The following is a 25368-nucleotide window of genomic DNA, read 5'->3' on the forward strand; positions in this document are numbered from 1 at the left end:
CTCTCGGGTTCAAGCGATTCTCATGCCTCAGCCTCCCGAGTAGCTGGGATTACAGGCCCTGCCACCATGCCCAGCTAATTTTTGTATTTTTAGTAGAGAAGGGGTTTCGCCATGTTGGCCAGGCTGGTCTCAAATTCCTGACCTCAGGTGATCCACCCTCCTCAGCCTCCCAAAGTGCTGGGACTGCAGGCATGAGCCACCGCACCCCAGGTAGGTTTTGTGCATTGGTTGAGCACTCTTGAGGCTCCAGAAACAGGCACAGCACTGAAGCTGGCCGGAATACCTTATTCTTCAACCCCAGTGACTGGTATGGGGTCACCTGGTGACCCAACCAGAGCAAATAAGAGGCGGACTCTCCCACCTATGGCTCTCCCTCTGTGCTGGTGTTAGAGCCCCTTTGCCTCTTACCACAAAATGGATGATCACCCACAGAAAGACCGGCTGGGAACTTTATTCCAGAACCTTTTATGGCTACTGTCGAGCAGCCCATTGTGTTCTGTTTTGCAGGGCACTCAGGATTCCCCAGTGACCAGGTGTGGGTGGCTCATGTCTGTAATCCAAGCACTTTGGGAGGCTGAGACGGGAGGACCACTTGAGACCAGGAGTTCCAGACCAGCCCAGGCAACACAGAGAGACCCCATCTCTACAAAAAATACAAAAATTACCCAGCTGTGGTGCCACACTCCTGTAGTCCCAGCTACTCGGGAGACTGAGGCAGGAGGATCCCTTGAGCCCAGTAGTTCAAGGCTGCAGTGAGCTATGAGAGCTATGATTGATCACACCACTGTACTCCAGCCTGGGTGACAGAACAGGACCCTGTCTCTAAAACAAAACAAAACAAAACAAAACAAAACAAAACAAAAATTATCCCCACCTAGTCTCTCCTTCTCCCACACTCTCATTTTCAACTTCACTTTCTCGCAATCAAGGTTGTGTGCTTCAGATAGGTGAGAAAATTGCTTTTCCTTCCTATAGCCATATTCGTTTCTACCTTCTTGCCTTTAATTTGTCTGTGGTCTCAACTTGGTATACCCACCCTCTTGATGCAATAGAATTGGTGGAGCATCTAGTCCAGGCTACACTCTGGAGGATGCAAAGATAAATAATAGACCTGGGTATCTTCACTGTTCTGCCATTTCAGTATGATGTGTTTAGGCATGGATTTCTTTAGTGTTTGTTTGTTTGTTTTGAGATGGAGTCTCAGTCTGTCGCCCAGGCTGGAGTGCAGTGGGCGATCTCAGCTCACTGCAACCTCTGCCTCCCGGGTTCAAGCGATTCTTCTGCCTCAGCCTCCCGAGTAGCTGGGATTACCAGCACATGCCACCATGCCCGACTAATTTTTGTATTTTTAGTAGAGGCAGGTTTTCACCATATTGGCCAGCTGGTCTCGAACTCCTGACCTCGTGATCTGCCTGCCTCAGCCTCCCAAAGTGTTGGGATTACAGGTGTGAGCCACCACATCCAGCCTCTTTTGTTTTATCTAGCTTAAGATACCTTTGCTTCTTTGTGAATTTGTATTTTTCATCAGTTCTGGAAAATTCTCAGCCATTATTTCTTCCAAGATTGCCTCTCTTCTATTCTCTCTATCTCTAATTTCTACCTTTTTTTTTTTTTTTTTTTTTTGAGACGGAGTCTTACTCTGTCGCCCAGGCTAGAGTGCAGTAGCACCATCTCAGCTCACTGCAACCTCCACCTCCCCGGTTCAAGCGATTCTCCTGCCTGAGCCTCCTGAGTAGTTGGGATTACAGGCACCCGCCATCAAGCCTGGCTAATTTTTGTATTTTTAGTAGAGGTGGAGTTTCACCATGTTGGCCAGGCTGGTCTCAAACTACTGACCTCAGGTGATCTGCCCGCCTCAGCCTCCCAAAGTGCTGGGATTACAGGCGTGAGCCACCACGCCCGGCCTAATTTGTACTTTTGAGACTTTCTTAAATACCTGATGTATGCCCCCTTTATATATCCATCTCTTTGTCTCTCTGTGCTGGATCATTTTGACATGGCTCCGATGAGTGGAGGAACACCAGGTTCTTCGTCTGGAGTCGAATTAGATAAAATGACACGGACACATGTGGAGTGGTTTTAAGGAGCCGAGAGTTTAATAGGCCAGAAAGAAGGGAGAAGGCAGAAGGAAGAAGCTCCCCCATACAGAGACAGAGGGATGGGGGGCTCCAAAGCCCAAAGAGGAGACCCCAGGTGTGGTGGAAACCAGCCAGGTATATATAGAGGCTGGAGGAGGCAGTGTCTGATTTGTATAGGGCTCAGGGGATTGGTTTGACCAGGCATGTTATTCATGTAGCCCACGAAAAAGCTGGCCCTCCCACCTTAGTCTTTTAATATGCAAATACAGGGCGCCATGATGTTCTACACACGTGGGGATATGTGGGGGCAGCCACGTTGCCAGGAATATGTGGGGCAAGGGCAAGAAGGCCTTGGGAATCGCCATGTTTGGGTGGACTCAGTTGGGTGGCCTGCATTTGCATATTAAAGGTTGCCGGCCTGGCTCTAAGAGCTGCTTTAAAAACAAAAACCTCCAGGCCACGCCTGTAATCCCAGCACTTTGGGAGGCCGAGGTGGGTGGATTGCCTTAGCTCAGGAGTTCGAGACCAGCCTGGCCAACATGGTGAAACCCCATCTCTACTAAAAAAATACAAAAACTTAGCTGGGCGTGGTGGCGTGCGCCTGTAGTCCCAGCTACTTGGGAGGCTGAGGTGGAGAATCGCTTGAACCCGGGAGGCGGAGGTTGCAGTGAGCCTAGATCACGCCCGTGCATTCCAGCCTGGTGACAGAGCAAGACTATGTCTCATAAACAAACAAACAAACAAAACTTCCAGGCTGGGCGCGACGTCTCACACCTGTAATCCCAGCACTTTGGGAGGCTGAGGTGGGCGGATCACAAGGTCAGGAGTTTGAGACCAGCCTGGCCAACAATGTGAAACCCACGTCTCTACTAAGAAAACACACACACAAAAATTAGCCAGGCATGGTGGCGTGCGCCTCATGGCATGCGACGTAATCACAGCTACTCGGGAGCCTGAGACAGGAGAATGCTTGAATGCGGGAGGGGAGGTTGCGGTGAGCCGACATCGTGCACTCCAGCCTGGGCAACAGAGTGAGACCCTGTCTCAAAAAAAAAAAAAAAAAAAAGGTAGGTCTTATCCAGAATCTACTTGAATTGATGTGTTGCAATCTACAAGTCCCTTGTCCAGCAAATACCAAAGAAATCTGTTAAATTAGTTACCCATTCAACAAAAAGAAGTCCTGTGCTAAGCAGTAGGGATACATTAATGACAAAACCAAATGTGACCCCCCCGACCTCATGGTGCTCACAGTCTAGCAGGGGTGTGGGGAGAGAAACTGAGTCCTCACTCACAGACGAATAAACATGACAAGAGCTACAAGGCTGGTGTTAAAATGTGAAAGGGTAAAACTCCCCCTCATCTGGGAGGGGCTGCTCAGGGCAGACCTCCTTAAGGGGGTGTCTTAAACCCTGACATCTGAGGACAGGTGGAAGTTAATTAGGGAAAGAAGGAAGGGTGGAGTTTTCAGGGAAAAGGAACAGCGGAAATGCAACAGCAGGAAGCTGGGTGTGTTCCAGGGACAGTGAAAAGCCAAAGAGGAAGGGAGGACTCCAGTTAGAGAGGCTAAGGTGCCTGATTGTAGGGGCCATGGCTCTTCACCTGGGTGAACATTTGAACCACCAGGGGAGCTTTCAACACCCCAATGCCTACCCAGTAATCACATTTCTGGGGATGAGGCCCTAGGCTGGGCGCGGTGGCTCACACCTGTAATCCCAGCATTTTGGGAGGCTGAAGTGGGTGGATCACTTGAGGTCAGGAGTTTGAGACCCACCTGGCCAACATGGTGAAACCCATCTCTACTAAAAATACAAAAATTAGCTGGGTGTGGTGGCGGGTGCCTGTAATCCCAGCTACTCGGGAGGCTGAGGCAGGAGAATTACTTGAACCCTGGAGGTGGAGGTTGCAGTGAGCCGAGATCGCACCACTGCACTCCAGCCTGGGTGACAGAGCAAGACCCCATCTTGGGGGGGAAAAAAAGAGCTTCCTGAGTGCTGGAAATAATGGAGATGTCCTTCGACAGGTGAAAGATGGAAAAACAAACTGAGGCACATCAATACAATGAAGATTTAAAAAGGAACAAACGTGGGCTGGGCGCAGTGGCTCACACCTATGATCCCAGCACTTTGGGAGGCCGAGGCGGGCAGATCACCTGAGGTCAGGAGTTCAAGACCAGCCTGGCCATCATGGTGGAACCCCGCTTCTACTAAAAATACAAAAATTAGCCGGGCGTGGTGGCGCGTGCCTATAATCCTAGCTACTCAGGAGGCTGAAGCAGGAGAATCACTTGAACCTGGGAGGTGGAGGTTGCAGTGAGTAGAGATTGTGCCACTGCACTCCAGCCTGGGAGACAGAGGAAGACTCTGACTCAAAAAAACGAAAAAAGAAAAACAAAAACCGAAAACCAAACAAGCAATATTGGTTTTTTGAAAAGATCAATAATATTGATAAAATTCCCTGTTACAGTAAAAAAGAGAACAGGGATTACCGGTATTAAGAATGAGAGGTTATCACTACAAATTCTGGAATCATTAAAAGAATATAGAGGATATTATGAACAACTTAACATCAACAGATTTGACAAATGACATTTGCTTGAAAAACACAACATTCGAATGTTAACACAGATGAAACAGAAAATTCGAAGAGCTCTATATTTATTAAAGAAATCTAACTCATTATTAAAAACCTTCCCACAAAGAAAATTCCAGGTCCAGATGGCTTCACTGGTAAATGATCAAAGACAAAAGGAAGAAATAACATAAAACCGTTCAAATTTAAGACAGAGCTATATGTGCTGAGATGTCAATGATCCTTCAAAATAATTGTTAAAAAAAAAAAAAAAAAAAAAAAAAGGCCGGGCGCGGTGGCTAATGTCTGTAATCCCAGCATGTTGGGAGGCCAAGGTAGGCAGATCATCTGAGGTCAGGAGTTCGAGACCAGCCTGGTTAATATGGTGAAACCCCGCCTCTCCTAAAAATACAAACATTAGCCGGGCATGGTGGCAGACACCTGTAATCCCAGCTACTTGGGAGGCTGAGGCAGGAGAATCACTTGAACCCGGAAGGTGGAGGTTGCAGTGAGCCAAGATCTGCAGCCTGGGCAACGGCACAAGACGGAGCAAAAAAAAAAAGGCAAGCCGAGTACAGAGGCTCATGCCTATAAGCTCAGTTTGGGAGGCCAAGGTAGGAGGATTGTTTGAGCCTAGGAATTTGAGGCTGTAGTGAGCCATGATCATGCTGGAGCATTCCAGCCTGGGTGACAGAGTGAGATCCCCCATCTCAAAAAAGAAAGGATAAAAAAAAAATTTTTTTTTTTAATTTAGCTGGGCATAGCGGCATGTGCCTATAGTCCCAGCTACTTGGGAGGCAGAGGTGGGAAGATCACCTGAGCCTGGGAGGTTGAGGCTGCAGTGAGCCGAAACTGTGCCACTGCATTCCAGCCTGGGCAACAGAGTGAGACCTTGTCTCAAAAATGAATGAATAAATAAATAAATAAATAATTCATAAATAATGAATAAATAAATAAATAATAAAATAAATAAAAATTTCAAGGCCAGGCGCAGTGGCTCACGCCTGTAATCCCAGCACTTTGGGAAGCCGAGGCAGGCGGATCATGAGGTCAGGAGACTGAGACCATCCTGGCTAACATGGTGAAACCCCGTCTCTACTAAAAATACAAAAAATTAGCCAGGCATGGTGGCGGGTGCCTGTAGTCCCAGCTACTCAGGAGGCTGAGGCAGGAGAATGGCATGAACTCAGGAGGCGGAGCTTGCAGTAAGCCGAGATCGTGCCACTGCACTCTAGCCTGGGGGGGACAGAGCAAGACTCTGTCTCAAAAAAAAAAAAAAAAAAAATTTCAAAAGCAGTGTGCAAAAGCACAAGTAGTATTTTCTCATTTATGTAATGAATAAAGAGGATATATAGGTGCTGGAGCTATACAGGTGCTACAGAAACTTTAGAAAATTCATGCAACTTTCTACGCGTGAACTCTCTCTGCAAGGATACCCTGTCGCCTGAGAGTGAAAAAATTGGTGCACAGAAATTCAGGAGTGAGAGAAAGACTAACTTTTCTTTTTTTTTTTTAATGGTCTGCTAATAGTTTTTTCAATTATTATTATTATACTTTAAGTTCTAAGGTACATGTGCACAACGTGCAGGTTTGTTACATATGTGTACATGTGCCATGTTGGTGTACTGCACCTGTTAACTTGTCATTTACATTAGGTATATCTCCTAACGCTATCCCTCCCCACTCCCCCAACCCCACGACAGGCCCCGGTGTGTGATGTTCCCCTTCCTGTGTCCAAGTGTCCTCATTGTTCAATTCCCACCTATGAGTGAGAACATGCGGTGTTTGGTTTTCTGTCCTTGCGATAGTTTGCTTAGAATGATGGTTTCCAGCTTCATCCATGTCCCTACAAAGGACATGAACTCATCCTTTTTTATGGCTGCGAGAAAGACTAACTTTTCATCTGTTTCCTTTTGTATTGTCTTAGTTTTTAAAAATATGAACCTTGCATGTGTTTTTTTTTTTTAAAGCTCAAAGCCTTCATTTTCAGGGCTGGCATGGTGGCTCACATCTGTAATCCCAGCACTTTGGGAGGCAAAAGTGAGAGGATTCCTTGAGGCCAGGAGTTTGAGACTAGCCTGGGCAATATAGCAAGACCCCGTCTCTACAGAAAAAAAAAATTAAAAAGGCTTTTTAAGCTCAGGCTTTGCTGGATTCTAACCTGACTGTTGTCACTTAGCTCTGTGGATCATGTACTAAAGAAAAGACAGCAGAAAGAGATAGTAAAAATCTTACAGGCCGCATGGTGGCTCACGCCTGTAATCCCAGCACTTTGGGAAGCCAAGGCAGGTGGATCACTTGAGGTCAGGAGTTCGAGACTGGCCTGGCCAACATGGTGAAACCCTGTCTCTACTAAAAATACAAAAATTAGCTGGGTGTGGTGGTGTGCGCCTGTAATCCCAGGTACTCAGGAGGTTGAGGCAGGAGAATCACTTGAACCCAGGAGGCGGAGGTTACAGTGAGCCGAGATCACACCATTGTACTCCACCCTGGGCAACAGAGTGAGAGTCCATCTCAAAAAAAAAAAAAAACAGAAGAGAAAATCTTACAGTCTGGCATCTCAGGGAAAGAGGTCTTAAATCTGCACTTGGCCACCAACTGGCTGTGTGACTTTAGGCAGGTGTCTCCATCTCTCTGAGCCTCCACTTTTTGTTGTTGTTGTTTGTTTGTTTGTTTGAGACACAGTTTTGCTCTTGTCGCCGAGGCTGGAGTGCAGTGGTATGATCTTGGCTAACTGCAATCTCCTCCTCCCAGGTTCAAGTGATTTTCCTGCCTCAGCCTCCTGAGTAGCTAGGATTATAGGTGCCTGCCACCACGCCCGGCTAAGTTTTGTATTTTTAGTAGAGATGGGGGTTTCAGCATGTTGGCTGGGCTGGTCTTGAACTCCTGACCTTAGGTGATCCACCCGCCTCGGCCTCCCAAAGTGCTGGAATTACAGGCATGAGCCACCATGCCCGGCTGAGCCTCCACTTTTAACATCTGTGAATTGGGGGTTGTGTAGTAAAGGATTAACCTCGCTCAGCTCCTGGGAGGTAACCTCTAAGCCTTTGTACTATCCTGCTTGATAAAAGTGTTTTTGTTTGGGAGGCTGAGGCAGGAGAATTGCTTGAACCTGGGAGGCGGAAGTTGCAGTGAGCCAAAATCGCGCCACTGCACTCCAGCCTGGGTTACAGAGTGAGACTCTGTCTCAAAACAAAAAAAAAAACAGTATTTCTGTTTTTCTGGGGACCTTCGGCCATGCAGTATCAGCTTGACCTCTGGAGGAGCTAGAGATAAGGTCACTCATGCAGGCAGTCAGCCATGCCCATGTGACTGACCCCAATAAAAACCCTGGTCATCAAGGCTCTGGTCAGCTTTCCTGATTGCAATTCTCCACGCATGCTGGGGAAATTGAACACTGATCTCTTGACTCCTCCTGGCGTCTCCCGGGCCCTTTGCGCCTCTTCCCTTTTCTGACTTTAATCTGTATCCTTTCGCTGTAATAAACCATAACCATGAGTCTCATGGCTTTTCTGAGTTTTGTGAGTCTTTCTAGAGAATGATTGAGCCTGACGTGGCCCTGGGGCTTCCCAAACAGAGGGGTGATTAATGGTACATGCTTCGTCATGAAGACAAGCATCAATGAGATTGTATACACACAGCACTTAATGATCACAGCCAGTGCTTATTGAACACAGATTGTGTACCAGGTTGTACGTGTCCTTTAATTGGATCCACACAACAGCTCTGGGAAACTGATACTGTGATTAATTTTTTTTACTTTTTTGGTGAAATGTACATTCACGAATGTATGAACATAGGTTATAGCATTAAAAAATACGGCCGGGCGTGGTGGCTCACACCTGTAATCCCAGCACTTTGGGAGGCCGAGGCGTGCGGATCATGAGGTCAGGAGGTCGAGACCATCCTGGCTAACACAGTGAAACCCTGTCTCTACTAAAAATACAAAAAATTAGCTGGGCGTGGTGGCGGGCGCCTGTAGTCCCAGCTACTTGGGAGGCTGAGGCAGGAGAATTGCCTGAACCTGGGAGGCGGAGCTTGCAGTGAGCTGAGATTGTGCCACTGCACTCCAGCCTGGGCGACAGAGCAAGACTCCATCTCAAAAAAAAAAAAAAAAAAAAAGAATACTTAAATGTGAAGGCCAGGTGCCGTGGCTCATGCCTGAAATCCCAACACTTTGGGAGGCCAAGGGGAGAGGACTGCTTGAGTCCAGGGGTTCAAGACCAGCCTGGGCAACATAATGAGATTCTGTCTCTACCAAAAAAACAATTAAAAATTACCCTTGGTGTGATCACACGCACCTGTAATCCCAGCTACTTGGGAGGTGGAGGTGGTGGGTGGGGGGATTGCTTGAGCCCAGAAGTTTGAGGCTGCCGTGAGCAGTGATCACCCCACTGCACTCCAGCCTGGAAGACAGAGCAAGACTGTCTCAAAAACAAAACAAAAAAAAACTTACAATGTGAACAACTATGAATCATCATCCATGTTAAGACCTAGGACTCCTAGGACCTAGGAGCCACTGCCAGGCGCAGTGGCTCACGCCTGTAATCCCAGCACTTTGGGTTGCCAAGGCAGGTGGATCATGAGGTCAGGAGTTCAAGACCAGCCTGGCCAAGATGGTGAAACCCCGACTCTACTAAAAATACAAAAGTTAGCCAGGTGTGGTGGCAGGCGCCTGTAACCCTAGCTACTCGGGAGGCTGAGGCAGGAGAATTGCTTGAACTGGGGGGCAGAGGTTGTAGTGAGCTGAGATCGCACCACTGCACTCCAGCCTGGGCAACAGTGTGAGACTCCTTCTCAAAAAAAAAAAAAGGACCTAGGACTTCATGCCTGTAATCCCAGCATGTTGGGAGGACAAGTAGGGTGGATCACTTGAAGTCAGGAGCTCAAGACCAGCCTGGCCAACATGGTGAAACCCTATATCTACAAAAATACAAAAACTAGCCAGGTGTGGTGGTGGGTGCCTGTAGTCCCAGATACTCAGGAGGCTAAAGCAGAAGAATCACTTGAACCCGGCAGATGGGGGTTGCCGTGAGCCGAGATCGCACCACTGCACTCCAGCCTGGGTGACAGAGCAAGGATACGTCTAACAAAACAAAACAAAAAAATTAGGACATATGGTTTCCATTTTAAAAAAAGAAAATAGGATATAGAAGTCCCCATATCCCTCTATCCAGTTACAATTCCTCCCATCCCCCACAATCAGCCACCTCTCTGACTTCTGTGATAATCATGTCCTTACTTTTCTTGTCCTCATAGTTTGACCACCCATGCATGTATTCCCAACATTTTACTGTAGTTTCACTTTCCTTGCTTTTATATTTATTGAAAAGAATAGGCCAGGCGCAGTGGCTCATGCCTGTAATCCCAGCACTTTGGAAGGCCGAGGTGGGCAGATCACCTGAGGTCGGGAGTTCAAGACCAGCCTGACCAACATGGAGAAACCCTGTCTGTACTAAAAATACAAAATTAGTGGGGCATGGTGTCACATGCCTGTAATCCCAGCTACTCTGGAAGCTGAGGCATGAGAATCGCTTGAACCCGGGGGGCGAAGGTTGCAGTGAGCCGAGATTGTGCCATTGCACTCCAGCCTGGGCAACAAGAGTGAAACTGTGTCTCAAAAAAAAAAAAAAAAAAAAAAAGAATAATACAGCTTGCCCTGTTTGGTGTCTGGTTTCTTTCACTTGACATTGTGAGATTCAGCCACACAGTTGTGTGTATCAGTATCCATTCTTTTTCATTACTGTATAGTATTCCACTGCATAACCACCATGTATGTATCCATTCTCCTTTTGATGGACATTTGGGTAGTTCAGATACTGCTCCTCTGAACATTCTTTCCTGTACATGCTTCCTGCTGCCCATGTTCAAGGTCTCTAGGATATGTACTTAATATGGAACAGCTGGGTTATATAGGTTGTCTTTTCTTTTTTCTTTTTTTTGGAGACAGAGTCTCACTTTGTCACCCAGGTTGGAGTGCAGTGGCACAATCACAGCTCACTGCACCCTTGACCTCCCAGGCTCAAGAGATCCACCTTCCTTGGCCTCCTGAGTAGCTAGGACCACAGGTATGCGCCACCACCTCCAGTTAATTTTTGTATTTTTTGTAGAGAAGGGGTCTCACTATGTTGCCCAGGGTAGTCTCAAACTCCTTGGTCTTGGCCTCCCAAAGTGTTGGAATTACAAACGTGAGAACCGTATTTCCAAATGTATTCAATAACATTACAGCATTTCCGATTTTAAGAGGAAGCAACTGCGACAAAATTGGTTAAGTAGCCTGTCCTGGATCACAAAGCCCAGTGTCCTGAACTCAGGGATCCTTGCCCCGGAGCCCCTGCTTTCCCAGCACATGGTGGTTACCTAATAAGTACCTGTTGTGCTGAGCATTGTTGGGGGCTGTTATTGGGGTTCACCTCCCGTTACTGTTACTCTGAACTCTGTCCCCATTTGTTAATAATTAATTGTCCCCAAGGAGCCTGTGATCCTGAGGCTTTGCCCAGTTAATCAGTCACTGCCCCCGGCCTGGGCAAGGGGCAGTTGGTGAACCTGCTGCCTTCAGAGCACCTTCCCTGGTGTGGAGGCATCCAGGGACCCAGGATGCTCCGGACCTGTTACGTGCTCTGTTCCCAAGCTGGTCCCTCCGCCAGGGGCTGGCAGCCCCTGAGCTTTGATGGCGGGGCCTTCCACCTCAAGGGCACAGGAGAGCTGACACGGGCCTTGCTGGTTCTCCGGCTGTGTGCTTGGCCCCCACTCGTCACTCATGGGTTGTTGGTGAGCAGTGATCCCGAGGACCAGCCTGGAGGCTCCCCATAGCCCGGCGCTGAGCCCTTGCTCCCTGTCACCCAGCTCCAGGCCTGGTCTCGGCGACTTCTGGGCTCCCGGCTCTCAGGCGCGTTTCTCCGAGCATCCGTCTATGGGCAGTTTGTGGCTGGTGAGACGGCAGAGGAGGTGAGGCGCTGCGTGCAGCAGCTGCGGACCCTCAGCCTCCGACCACTGCTGGCAGTGCCCACTGAGGAGGAGCCCGACTCTGCTGCCAAGAGCGGGTGAGTAGGGAGCCAGGGCCCGGGAAGGCTGGGAGGATGCAGGAAGGGGCTTTGCTGGTCGGGCTCTGACACCTGCTGGCTGGGCAGTGAGGCCTGGTATGAGGGGAACCTCGGTGCTATGCTGCGGTGTGTGGACCTGTCACGGAGCCTCCTGGAGCCCCCCAGCCTGGCTGAGGCCAGCCTCATGCAGCTGAAGGTGACGGCGCTGACCAGCACTCGGCTCTGTGTAAGGAGTGCAAAGACGAGTGTGCGGGGAGGGTGTGGCTGCCCACTGGGCTCCCCTCACCACCCCGCCTATCACCCCATTTCAGAAGGAGCTAGCCTCGTGGGTCAGAAGGCCAGGAGCCTCCTTGGAGCTGAGCCCTGAGAGGCTGGCTGAAGCCATGGACTCTGGGCAGGTAAGGATCTCAAGTGGGACTGTCGGGGACAGAGTGCCTTGGACTCAGATGCCGCCACACCACACGCCAGATGTTCGTACGGTGGTGCGATCACAGCTCACTGTGGCCTCGAACTCCTGGGCTCTAGCAATCTTCCTACCTAAGTCTCCCAAGTAGCTGGGATTACAGGCATGGGCCATCATGTCCAGCTAATTTTTAAATTTTTTTGTAGAGAACAGGTCTCACTGTATTGCACAGGCTGGTCTCTAACTACAGGCCTCAAGAATCCTCTTGCCGGCCGGGCGTGGTGGCTCACGCCTGTAATCCCAGCACTTTGGGAGGCAGAGGTGGGCGGATCATGAGGTCAGCAGATCGAGACCATCCTGGATAACGTGGTGAAACCCTGTCTCTACTAAAAATACAAAAAAATAGCCAGGCGTGGTGGCAGGCACCTGTAGTCCCAGCTACTCGGGAGGCTGAGGCAGGAGAATGGCATGAACCCGGGAGGCGGAGTTTGCAGTGAGCTGAGATCGCGCCACTGCACTCCAGCCTGGGTGACAGAGCAAGACTCTGTCTCGAAAAAAAAAAAAAAAAGAATCCTCTTGCCACTGGGCACAGTGGCTCATGCCTGTAATCACAGCACTTTGGGAGGCCAAGGCGGGCGGATCATGAGGTCAAGAGATCGAGACCATCCTGGCCAACATGGTGAAACCCTGTCTCTACTAGAAATACAAAAATTATCTGGATGTGGTGGTGTGCACCTGTAGTCCCAGTTACTTGGGAGGCTGAGGCAGGAGAATTGCTTGAACCGGGAGGCGGAGGTTGCAGTAAGCCGAGATTGCGCCACTGCACTCCAGCCTGGCGACAGAGTGAGACTCTGTCTCAAAAACGGCCACCTCCAGGCTTGGAACAGCTGGCAGAAATGCAGCTGTAGCTCCCAGGCATGGCTGAAATGGATGCAATCAGGGTCATCTGGGTTCTCAGGGAGGAGCCTGGAGGCTGGAGGCTCTCAGAGGAGGGATTGGGATAGAAGCTGTTTATCAACTAGAAGGAGGTACATCAATGTGTCCTCAGTCAACACAGCCGCATGTGTGTGAGCTGGCTGGGTGTAAGTTCTGATTAGGCCAATGGGGTCTTAGTTTGTTCATTCAATCATTAATTCCTTTCTATCTCCATATTCTATTTCAACACTACTCCATCTTTTTTTCTTTCTTTCTCTCTCCTTCCTTCCCTTCCTCTTTCGCTCTCTCTCCTTCCTTCCTTCTTTTCTTTTTTTTTTTCCTTTGAGACAGAGTCTCACTCTATCGCCCAGGCTGGAGTGCAGTGGCACGATCTCGGCTCACTGCAAGCTCTGCCTCCCAGGTTCACGCCATTCTCCTGCCTCAGCCTCCCAAGTAGCTGGGACTACAGGTGCCCGCCACTACGCCCAGCTAATTTTTTGTATTTTTAGTAGCGACGGGGTTTCACCCTGTTAGCCAGGATGGTCTCCATCTCCTGATCTCGTGATCCGCCCGCCTCGGCCTCCCAAAGGGCTGGGATTACAGGTGTGAGCCACCGTGCCTGGCCCTTCCTTCCTTCTTTTCTTTTTCCTTCTCTCTCCGCTCCCTCCCTCCCTCCCTCCCTTCCTTCCTTCCTTCTCTATCTCCCTCCTCTCGATCTCTCTCTTTCTCTTTGTCTTACTGTGTTGCACAGGGTGGTCTCTAAACTCATGGCCTCAAGCAATCCCCCAGCCTCAGCCTCCCAAAATTCTGGGATTATAGGTGTGAGCCACCACACCCAGCCTGCCGTCTTGTATAATGCATATCTTTTTGTTTCTATGATTTTGTTTTGCCAAGTGTATACCATTCATGGGGGGCACATTTTCCCCAATATTCTATTATAAAAATTTTCAAATATACAGAAAAGTAAAAAGAATTGTACATGAACATCCATGTACCCGCCACCTTTAACTATACTCGCTTTAAATCATATCTATCCCTCTATTCCTCTATCCATCCATCAATCCATCTTATTTTTTGGTGCATTTCAAAGTAAATTGCAGACATGTTTTCCCCCTAAATGCTTCAGGATATGAATAATGGACTCATTAATTAGAGCCCAATAATTATTCAGATTACTTTTTTTCTTTCAAGGTAAAACAATGAACTACACACATTGTAAATGTGCCCTTTGATGAACCTTAACCAACACACACACTTGAGCAATCCAAATCCCTATCAAGATTTAGAACATGGCCGGGGACGGTGGCTCACGCCTGTAATCCTAGCACTTTGGGAGGCTGAGGCGGATGGATTACTGGAGGTCAGGAGTTCAAGACCAGGCTGGCCAACATGGTGAAACCCTGTCTCTACTAGAAATACAAAAATTATCTGGACATAGTGGTGCGCACCTGTAGTCCCAGTTACTTGGGAGGCTGAGGCAGGAGAATCGCTTGAACCGGGAGGCGGAGGTTGCAGTAAGCCGAGATTGAGCCACTGCACTCCAGCCTGGCGACAGAGTGAGACTCCGTCTCAAAAAAAGAAGAAAAATCTTCTTGCCTCACCCTCCCAAATTGTTGGGATTACAGGCTGAGCCACCATGCCTGGCCCCCACTGCTTCCAATGGTTGATTCTAGCTGCTGCATGGTTTACCTCTCCTGGGGTGAACCCCTGGGTGGCCTCTGTGTCTCCACCCTCCCAAACAATGCTATAGAGGACATGCTGATGTTTCTTTTTCTAATCTTTTTTTATTTGTAATTTTTATTTATCTATTTATTTATTTATTATTATTATTATTATTATTTTAAGACAGAGTCTTGCTCTGTCGCCCAGGCTGGAATGCAGTGGCGCAATCTCGGCTCACTGCGACCTCCGCCTCCCAGGTTCTCCTGCTTCAGCCTCCCGAGTAGCTGGGATTTCAAGCGCCTGCCATCACGCCCAGCTAATTTTTGTATTTTTAGTAGAGATGAGGCTTCACCATGTTGGCCAGGCTGGTCTCGAACTCCTGGTCTCAGGTAAAATGCCCGCCTCAGCCTCCCAAAGTGCTGGGATTACAGGTGTGAGCCGCCATGCCCAGCTTTTTTTTTTTTTTTTTTTTTGAAATGGCGTCTGGCTCCATTGCCCAGGCTGGAGTGCAGTGGTGCGATCTCCGCTCACTGCAACCTCTGCCTCCCGGGTTCAAACAATTCTCCTGCCCCAGCCTCCTGAGTAGCTGGGACTACAGGTGCACACCATCACGCCCAGCTAAGTTTTGTATTTTTAGTAGAGATGGGGTTTCACTATGTTGGCCAGGCTGGTCTTGAACTCCTGACCTCATGATCCACATGCCTCGGCCTCCCAAAGTGCTGGGATTACAGGTATGAGCCACTGTACCCGGCCTTATTTGTAACTTTTAAAGTGTGTCAGAGAACACATAGAAACAAGATTTCATGGTTCAGAAAATCAGCTTTGGAGAGTAAGGAGTTGACCTCTTCATGAGCTTTAGTTTATTCCTGTAGGGAGAGTGACAGCAACTTCTCAGTGGTTTTAAGGATTAAAACAGGCTGGGTGCAGTGCCTCATGCCTGTAATCTGCATTTTGGGAGGCTGAAATTGGAGGCTCACTTGAGCCCAGGCAGGAGGGTCACTTGAGCCCATGAGGTCAATACCAACCTGAGTAATACAGTAAGCCCTCATCTCTACAAAAAATTTCTTTAAATTAGCTGGAGGTGGTGGCAGGCACCTGTAATCCTGGCTACTTGGGAGGCTAAGGTGGGAGGATTGCTTGACTGGCAAGTTTGAGAGTGAAGAAAGAAGGAGGGAGAGAGGAAGGGAGGGAGGGAAGGAGGCAGGGAGGGAGGGAGGAAGGAAGGAAGGAAGGAAGGAAGGAAGGAAGGAAGGAAAGAAAGAAGGAAAGAAAGAAGGAAAGAAAGAAAGAAAAAGAAAAAGAAAGAAAGAAAGAAGGAAAGAAAGAAAGAGAAGAAAAGAGGGCCGGGTGCTGTAGCTCACACCTGTAATCCCAGCACTTTGGGAGGCTAAATTGGGGTGGATCACTTGAGGTCAGGAGTTTGAGACCAGCCTGGGCAACATGGTGAAACCCCATCTCTACTAAAAATATAAAACTTATCCAGAAGTGGTGGCATGTGCCTGTAGTTCCAGTTACTCAGGAGGCTGAGGCAGGAGAATCACTTGAACTTGCACCACTGCACTCTTGCCTGGGAGACAGAGTGAGATCTGTCTCAAAAAAGAAAGAAAGAAAGAAGGAAGGAAGGAAGGAAGGAAGGGAGGGAGGGAGGGAGGGAGGGAAGGAGGGAAGGAGGGAGGGAGAAAAGAGAGAAAGAGCTAGGCTCTGGAAAGGCTGAGGTTTAAACCTCAGGTCTGCCCTGAGTTAGCTGTGTGACTTTTGACAAGTGACTTCCCTGTTCTGTGCCTCAGTTTCCCCATCTAGAAAATGGAGGATAATAACAGTTGGTACATTAGAGAGTGGTAAATATTAAATGAGTTAAATATTTGGTGGGAGTCTGAAATAGCTCCCTGAGGGCCTGAGACTATGCCCCAAGTCAAGCGGGAGATAATGCTCTGACGGGGGAAGAGGAAACCAGGCTGCTGCCTCCAGCTCTTCCCTTCTCCAGGAGGCAGCATTCTCCCCACCATGGGGAGGGTTGCAGCTTCCAGCCCAACCTGCCTCCAGGTGGGATTCCATGAGCAAGCCTAGGCCTATGTCATCTGTATCGACCCTGTTGGATATAATAAAGCTTTCAGCCCTACCTGTTCCTCTTTCTTCCATTTCCCAACTTCTTTGAACTCAGCCAGACTCCCCGGAGTCACCAGCAGCTCACATTCAGCCGGATGAATCTGCATAAGACTGTGAGTTAGAAACGGTTCTTATTTCCATGTTACAAGCATATCCACTCCTGAAGTGTTTGCTGAACATCTATCTTGTCCCAGACACGGTGCTAGGGGCCGAGGAGGCATGAAGGCGAAATCCCTGACCTCGAGGCACTTACTTGCAAGTCAGGGGCAAGAGACAATAATTAAAACCAAAGTCAGAATCCCAACACTTTGGAAGGCTGAGGTGGGAGGATCGCTTGAGCCCAGGACTCTGAGACCAGCCTGGGCAACATAGGAAGACCCTGACTCTACAAATAGTAAAAAATTTGCCTGGCATGGTGGTGGGTGCCTGTGGTCCTAGGTACTCGGAAGGCTGAAGCAGGAGGATTGCTTGAGCTGGGGAGGTAGAGGCTGCAGTGAGCCATGATCGCGCCACTGCATTCCAGCCTGGGCAACACCGCAAGACCCTGTCTCAGCAAAACAAAAGTCAGTACGTAACAAGTAGGGGAAAATAAGGCTGAGGAAGAGGAAAAGAAGTTGCCAATGTATAGCTGGGAAAACTATGTTGAGAAAGTGACATCAGAGCAAATACTTGAAGGAAACATGGGAGCAGGTAAAGGCCTAGAGGTGGGAAGGTGCCCTCGTGTTCAAAGAGTAGCAGGGAGGGCTGAGCACAGTGGCTCATGCCTGTAATCCCAACACTTTGGGAGGCCGAGGTGGGCAGATCACTTGAGGTCAGGAGTTCGAGACCACCCTGGCCAACATGGTGAAACCCTGTCTCTACTAAAAGTACAAATATTAGCCGGGCATGGTGGCGGGCACCTGTAATCCCAGCCACTCAGGAGGCTGAAGCAGGAGAATCACTTGAACCCGGGAGGCAGAGGTTGCAGTGAGCTGAGATCATGCCACTGCACTCCAGCCTGGGCAACAGAGCACGACTCTGTCTCAAAAAACAAACAAGCAAACAGACAAAAACTGAGGCCCAGAAAGGTTATATAACTTGCCCATGGTCACACAGTAGGTAGTGGAGCCTGGATTCAAGCCCTGATTCTAGGCTCATAACCCCCTCAATAAATAGTACCTAACTGATATTGCTCATTTTTAGATTTCTAGCAACTTCTGAGCTTTTTCCCACTTCCCCTGCTGCCCCCTAGAGCCTCCAGGTCTCCTGCCTCAATGCCGAGCAGAACCAGCACCTCCAGGCCTCCCTCAGCCGCTTGCATCGGGTGGCACAGGTAACCCCTCCTGCTGGGATCTGGCTCCACTGCCCCTGCTGGACACCCGGAGCCCTGACCATCGTCTCTGTTGCCATCAGTATGCCCGGGCCCAGCACGTGCGGCTCCTGGTGGATGCGGAGTACACCTCACTGAACCCCGCGCTCTCACTGCTGGTGGCTGCCCTGGCCGTGCGCTGGAACAGCCCTGGTGAAGGCGGGCCCTGGGTGTGGAACACCTACCAGGCCTGTCTAAAGGTGTGCAGTGTGTTCCGGGAGGTGCAGGCTGGGGTACCCACACCCTGACCTACCAGAACCTGCCCGCGTGCCCTACAGGACACATTCGAGCGGCTGGGGAGGGATGCAGAGGCCGCGCACAGGGCCGGCCTGGCCTTCGGAGTGAAGCTGGTACGAGGTGCATATCTGGACAAAGAGAGAGCGGTGGCCCAGCTCCATGGGATGAAAGACCCCACTCAGCCTGACTATGAGGCCACCAGTCAGAGGTAGGCCTGGGCCAGCCGGCCTCTGCAGGAAATAATAACACCTAGTGGCTGGGTGCAGTGGCTCATACCTGTAATCCCAGTGCTTTGGGAGGCTGAGGCTGGAGATTCACTTGAGAGCAGGAGTTGGAGACCAGCCTGGGCAACATAGGGAGACCCCATCTCTAAAAAAATTTTTAAAATAGTCAGGTGTGGTAGCACATGTCTGTAGTTCCAGCCACTTAGGAGGCTGAGGTGGGAGGATCACTTGAGGCCAGGAGTTCGAGGCTGCAGTGAGCCATGACTGCACCACTGCACTTCAGCCTGGGCAGCAGAGCGAGGCTCTGTCTCAAAACAAACAAACAAACAAACAAACAAACAAACAGAAATCCTTACAGTGGCCTCTAAGCCCCACATGCTCCCTGTCACTTCCCTAATTTTCCCTCCCTCTCTTCCTCTCCCTCACTCCACTACAGCCACACTGGCCTCCTCCATGCTACCCAGGGGCTTGGCACATCCTGTTTCCACTGCCTGGGACATTCCCACTGCGGACAGTGGCATGGCCCCATCCCTCACCTCCTTAGAGCTTTGCTTCTTGGTACCTTCTCTGGGGGCCACAGGGACTCAGCCAGGTTACAGAGCAGGTGGCCTAGCCATGCTTGGAATCTAGGCTTATGTCCAAGATCTGCAGGGGCTCCAGGGCATATTTGTGTACCATCAGCTTAACTGGCACCAAGCCAGGCACAGTGGTGTGCACCTGCCATCCCAACTACTTGGGAGGCTGAGGCGGGAAGATTGCTTGAGCCCAGGGGTTTGAGCCCAATCTGGGCAACATAGCAAGACCCCATCTGTAAAAACATTAAACATAAAAAATTATGGCCGGGCATGGTGGATCGCGCTTGTAATCCCGGCACTTTGGGAGGCTGAGGCAGGTAGATAACCTGAAGGTCAGGAGTTTGAGACCAGCCTGACAAACATGGTGAAACCCTGTCTCTACTAAAAATACAAAAATTAGCCGGGTGTGGTGGCGCATGCCTGTAATCCCAGCTACTCAGGAGGCTGAGACAGGAGAATCACTTGAACCCAGGAGGCGAAGGTTGTAGTGAGCCAAGATTGTGACACTGCACTCCAGCCTGGGCGACAGAGTGAGACTCTGTCTCAAAATAGTAATAATAATTTGCACTATTGGCCGGGCGCGGTGGCTCACGCTTGTAATCCCAGCCCTTTGGGAGGCTGAGGCGGGCGGATCACGAGGTCAGGAGATCGAGACCACGGTGAAACCCCGTCTCACTAAAAATACAAAAAAATTAGCCGGGCGTGGTGGCAGGCGCCTGTAGTCCCAGCTACTCGGAGAGGCTGAGGCGGGAGAATGGCGTGAACCCGGGAGGCGGAGCTTGCAGTGAGCCGAGATTGCACCACTACACTCCAGCCTGGGCAACAGAGCGAGACTCCGTCTCGAAAATAATAATGATAATAATAATTTGCACTATTATTTTAAATATTGAAATATAATTCACAGATCATAGAATTTGCAATTTTAACAAGTACAATTCAGCGGAGTTTAGTATACTCCCAAAATTGTGCAACCATCACCACTCTTTGATTCCAGAATATTTTCATCACCCCAAAAAGTAACCTCATACGAATGAGCAGTCAGTCGCCTTCTGTTCCCTCCTCCCCTCAGCCCTGGAACCCACTAACCTACTTTTTGTCTCTGGATTTCCCTATTCTAGACAATCATATAAATGGAATCATACAATATGTGACCTTGTATATTTGGCTTTTATCATTTGTTTTTTAAAGTTATTTTTGAGACAGGGTCTCACTCTGTTGCCAAGGCTGGAGTGCAGTGGTGCGATCTTGGCTCACTGCAGCCTTGACTCCCCAGGCCCAAGCCATCCTCCCACCTCAGTCTCCCAAGTAGCTAAGACCACCAGCGCACACCACCATGCCCAACACGTTTTTTTATTTTTGTAGACACGGGGTCTCCCTATGTTGCCCAGGCTAGTCTCGAACTCCTAGGCTCAAGCAGCCCTCCTGCCTTGGCCTCCCCATGTGTTGGGATTATAGGCGTGAGCCAGCATGTCCAGCCTTGACTGTGCGTTTTAAAGGCAGAATAGCCTACTGATAAGGAGCCTGGGCTCTGGAGCATCAGACAGCCTGACTTCAAATCCCAGCCTGGCCACCTCTAGCTGTGTGACCTGGGAACAAGAGATGGAACCCTTCTCAGCTTCAGTCTCCCCGTTCTGTAAAAAGGGAATAAGAACATCTGCCTCCCAGAGTTGATTTGGGAATTAGATGAGTGATTAGCTTTCTCCAAAGGAAACAGAATTCTGCACAAAGGGTTTTAACTAAAGGAAATGTGGTGAAGGGGCTGTTTATAGAAGTGTCAGGGGCCAGGTGCAGGACCTCACACCTGTAATCTCAGCACTTTGGGAGGCCAAGGTGGGAGGATCGCTTGAGCCCAGGAGTTGGAGGATTCAGTGAGCCGAGATCGCACCACTGCACTCCAACTTGGGCAACAGAGTGACATCCAGTCTCTAAAAAACACAAAATGAAAGGGAAGTGTAGGCAAAGTCAGGGAAGCTATTAGGAAGCTATTTCAACCCTTTTGCTGTAGTTGAAGGAGAGGGGCCACCTTAAGGAGCTGTGGCCACACAGAGAGCACAGTCAGGGTGAGCAGGGAGGGGCCGAGGTGAGACACCCACACTCCTTCCTGCACATGACTCCATGGGAGATGTGGGGCAAAAGTGTCAGCTTCCTGAGGGGCAGAGAAGGGTAGAAAACAGGTCTGGGGGGCGATAGGGAAGACCCACAGAGGATGTGAAGTACGTAGCGTGGCCCGTGGCCTGCAGCATGCTTGCAAGGCGTTTACCAATCTATTTCCTCTTCCGTATCAGTACCCAGACAGTGTCTTCCTTCCTTTTCACAGTTGCGCGATAGAGCACTATCTTCTCTGTGCCACAGTTTCCTTAGCCAGTTCCCCATTTATGGACATTTGGGCTGTTGCTAGTGATGTTCTGTTGACAGTGCAGCAGTGATAACCTTGGGGAAATGTCATCTTGTGCACGTGATGCGACCCTCTCCTGTGAGACCGCCGCCACTGTCCCAAAGACTTCATACCCCCCTTATCTCACTCCATCCTCACAACAGTGTTGCTCAGAAACTCACAGTGACAAGAGATTAACGTGGGGCCGGCTGCAGTGGCTCACGCCTGTAATCCCAGCACTCTGGGAGGCTGAGGCAGGCAGATCACCTGAGGTCAGGAGTTTGAGTCCAGCCTGGGCAACATGGCGAAACCCCGTCTCTACTAAAAATACAAAAATTAGCCGGGTGTGATGGCGCACGCCTGTAATCCCAGCTGCTCGGGAGGCTGAGGCAGGGGAATCACCTGAACCTGGGAGGTGGAGGTTGCAGTGAGCTGAGATTACCACTGCATTCCAGCCTGGGCAACAGAGTGAGACTCCATCTCAAAAACAAACAAAACCCCAAAAGATGAAAGTGGCTCAGAGAAGGGATGTCCCTTACAACTGGTGCAGATGGAACAGGGTACTGGTTCCAGAGACCCCTCGCTTAGGAGCACCCCACCCACCCCAGTCACTGGGGCCTGACTCTTGCCACCAGGTGAGCTGAACAGATCATCTCCCTTCAGTTACAGCCGCTGCCTGGAACTGATGCTGACACACGTGGCCCACCATGGCCCCATGTGCCACCTCATGGTGGCTTCCCACAATGAGGAATCTGTTCGCCAGGCAACCAAGCGGTATGAGGTGGAGGGATGGGTGGGAAATAGGTGCCCACAAAAGGGCCCTCCCTTCCTCTCCCTTGTTCAAATGCCAGAGACGGACAGAGGTGTTCTGGGGAGAATTTTAAAAATATTTATAGTCAGGCATGGTTGGCACATACCTATAATCCCAGCACTTTGGGAGGCGGAGGCAGAAGATTGTTTGAGACCAGCCTGGGCAACATAGCAAGATCCCATTTCTACAACAAATTAAAAAAAAAAAAACAGCTGGGTGTGGTGGCGCACACCTGTAGTCCCAGCTATTCTGGAGGCTGAGGTGGAAGGATCACTTGAGCCCAAGAGGTTGAGACTGCAGTGAGCGGTGCTTGAGCCACTGCACTCCAGCCTGGGTAACAAAGCAAGATCCTACCTCTTAAAACAAACAAACAAACACATTAACCCCTGGTATACCTGTAAGTCCTTATAGGTCCCAGATGGACAAGACGTTGCCCCTTATTTGCTGGGGCATGAGGAGGTCTGAGGGCTCCAGGGAACTGGCTGGGAGTCACTGGGGGACCTTCAAGGAATGCAAAGGACTGGTTATCATGTATCATTGAGTTTGGAAGTACGTCAATATTTGAATTACTGGAGCCACCATATGGGTGCATAGTGGCTGACTTTAAGCTCTAGATGCAGCCACGGTCTGGACTGATGATGTGGCCTTTTCTGTAGCATGTGGGAGCTGGGCATTCCTCTGGATGGGACTGTCTGTTTCGGACAACTTCTGGGCATGTGTGACCACGTCTCTCTGGCACTGGGTATGTGAATGGCTCCCCCACCCCCATCAAGCCCCAGGCCTCACACCCTCCCAGCCAGAGCCCTTCTATTCCCAACCAAGGCCCAGCCTCCAGATCCTTCCAGAGAGATCTGTCATTCCAGTGTCTTCGGGCCTTCCAAGGCTGTGTCTCTGTGTCTGCTGTCTGTCATTTCTGCTGGTTCTTGATCATGGTGTATTATTTCCTGTGTGTTTTGTTATCTTTACTCTGCTGCTCCTCAGGGCCTGACACCAGATAATTAACGTTTCCTTCTGCCAGGTGCTAAGCAGAACGAAATCTCTTTATCCTAAATTCACAGCTTGAGGTTTCTTGAGACACCCCATGGCGCAAATTTGAGCTGTGAATACATAAGGGGTTAACCCATAGCCCCAACTTCGCAGAGGTGGATTTTTCTGTTTTCTTCCTTGATCTGTTTATGGCCAAGACCATTTCCTGGAACTGGGGGAAGGTTGCAGGGTTGACTTTTCATTAACTCTTACTCTGAGGGTGTAGATTTTTGGGTTCCAGCTTAACTTGGGGAAGTTCTCCCTTATAACTCTCACCTCAGTCAGGCTTGAAGACTGACTCAATGTCCCCCCTGCAACTCTGTGAAGTCATCAAATAGCACCTCGGTTTTGCTTTTGGGGCAGAAGTGGCTTACTGTGTGTCTCTTCTCTCTCTGGGTTCTCATTTTCTCTTTTATTTTATTTTATTTATTTATTTATTTTGAGACAGAATCTTGCTCTGTTACCCAGGTGGGAGTCCAGTGGCGCCATCTTGGCTCACTGCAACCTTTACCTCCCAGGTTCAAGGGATTCTCCTGCCTCAGCCTCCCAAGTAGCTGGGATTACAGGCGGCTGCCACCATGCCCAACTAATTTTTGTATTTTTAGTAGAGATGGGGTCTTACCATGTTTGCCAGGCTGGTCTCGAACTCCTGACCTCAGGTGATCTGCCTGCCTTGGCCTCCCAGAGTGCTGGGATTACAGGTGTGAGCCACCACACCCAGCTTATTTATTTTGTTTTTGAGACCGAGTCTGGCGCTGTCGCCCAGACTGGAGTGCAGTGGCACGATCTCAGCTCACTTCAACCCCCACCTCCTGGGTTCAAGTGATTCTCCTGCCTCTGCCTCCCCAGTAGCCAGGATTATAGGCACACACCACCATGCCTGGCCAATTTTTGTATTTTTAGTAGAGACGGGGTTTCACCATGCTGGCCAGGTTGGTCAGTGTGCTGAGATTGTGCCACTGCCCTCCAGCCAGGGCGACAGACCAAGACTCTGTCTCAAAATAAATTAATTAATTAATCAATTAAGATAAAATACAAACAGTTAGCTGGGCATGGAGGTGCATGCCTGTGGTCCCAGCTATTCAGGAGGCTGAGGTGGGAGGATTGTTTGAGCCTGGGAGGTCAAAGCAGCAGTGAGTCATGATCACACCACTGCACTCCAGCCTGGGCCACAGAGCAAGACTCTGTCTAAGAGGAAAAAAAAAAGTTTGCTCCAGGACTTTTAGCTTTTTCAGTTAGAAATTTTATCCAACTCACTTAATCTGCCATGTTCTCAGAAACAGAAGTCTCTGTTCCAGGTGGGGACTGGGGAGTGTCCCCCCAGCCCAAGCCCATACCCTGTCAACACTCCAAGCTGGGCATGGTGGCTCACGCCTATAATCCCAGCACTTTGGGAAGCCAAAGCAGGAGGATAACTTGAGGTCAGGAGTTTGAGACCAGCCTGGCCAACATGGTGAAACCCCACCTCTACTAAAAATACAAAAATGAGCTGGGCGTCGTGGCAAGCGCCTATAATCCCAGCCACTCTGGAGGTTGAGGCATGAGAATCGCTTGAACCTGGAGGCGGAGGTTGCAGTAAGCCGAGATTGCGCCACTGCACTCCAGCCCGGGCAACAGAGCGAGACTCTCAGAAAAACACCAAAGACGAAAAACAAAACCCACTCTCCCTGCAGGGCAGGCTGGCTATGTAGTGTATAAGTCCATCCCCTATGGCTCCTTGGAGGAGGTAATCCCCTACCTGATCCGGAGGGCCCAGGAAAACCGGAGCGTGCTTCAGGGTGCCCGCAGGGAACAGGAGCTGCTCAGCCAAGAACTGTGGCGGCGGCTGCTGCCAGGATACCGAAGGATGCCCCACTAGCACCCCTGAGGGGGTCATGTGGTCAATAAAGGTCCTTAGGCACTGCCTAGGCTGCTGTCCTGCACTGACGCCGCCTCCTTGGGGAAGGGCTCATCTTGACCTCAGCCAGCCCAAGCTAGGGGTTTTGCAGTTCAAGAGAG

At 49.9% G+C, this 25368-nt stretch overlaps 1 protein-coding gene across 1 annotated transcript; it reads left to right on the plus strand.

The window, feature by feature from the left end:
* Positions 1–10771: 10771 nt before the first annotated feature.
* On the plus strand, positions 10772–25276 carry PRODH2 (proline dehydrogenase 2). Its single transcript, XM_030821843.1, has 11 exons — positions 10772–10913; positions 11155–11417; positions 11493–11689; positions 11777–11915; positions 12001–12087; positions 18007–18087; positions 18168–18323; positions 18402–18568; positions 22197–22307; positions 23001–23086; positions 25044–25276. The coding sequence occupies exons 1-11, from the start codon at positions 10772–10774 to the stop codon at positions 25226–25228; spliced, it is 1614 nt and encodes a 537-aa protein (XP_030677703.1). The 3' UTR covers positions 25229–25276.
* Positions 25277–25368: the final 92 nt, after the last annotated feature.

Source organism: Nomascus leucogenys, chromosome 10, assembly GCF_006542625.1.
Source record: "Nomascus leucogenys isolate Asia chromosome 10, Asia_NLE_v1, whole genome shotgun sequence".
Classification (NCBI taxonomy): Eukaryota; Metazoa; Chordata; class Mammalia; order Primates; family Hylobatidae; genus Nomascus; species Nomascus leucogenys.

Bases quoted from the DNA above. Each gene is read 5' to 3' on its own strand.
- PRODH2 (XM_030821843.1), top strand. From the start codon at position 10,772: ATGTTGCCCAGGGTAGTCTCAAACTCCTTGGTCTTGGCCTCCCAAAGT. The intron at 18,324-18,401 runs GTGTGCAGTGTG...CGTGCCCTACAG, and splicing joins CCTACCAGGCCTGTCTAAAG to GACACATTCGAGCGGCTGGG. The intron at 22,308-23,000 runs GTATGAGGTGGA...CCTTTTCTGTAG, and splicing joins GTTCGCCAGGCAACCAAGCG to CATGTGGGAGCTGGGCATTC.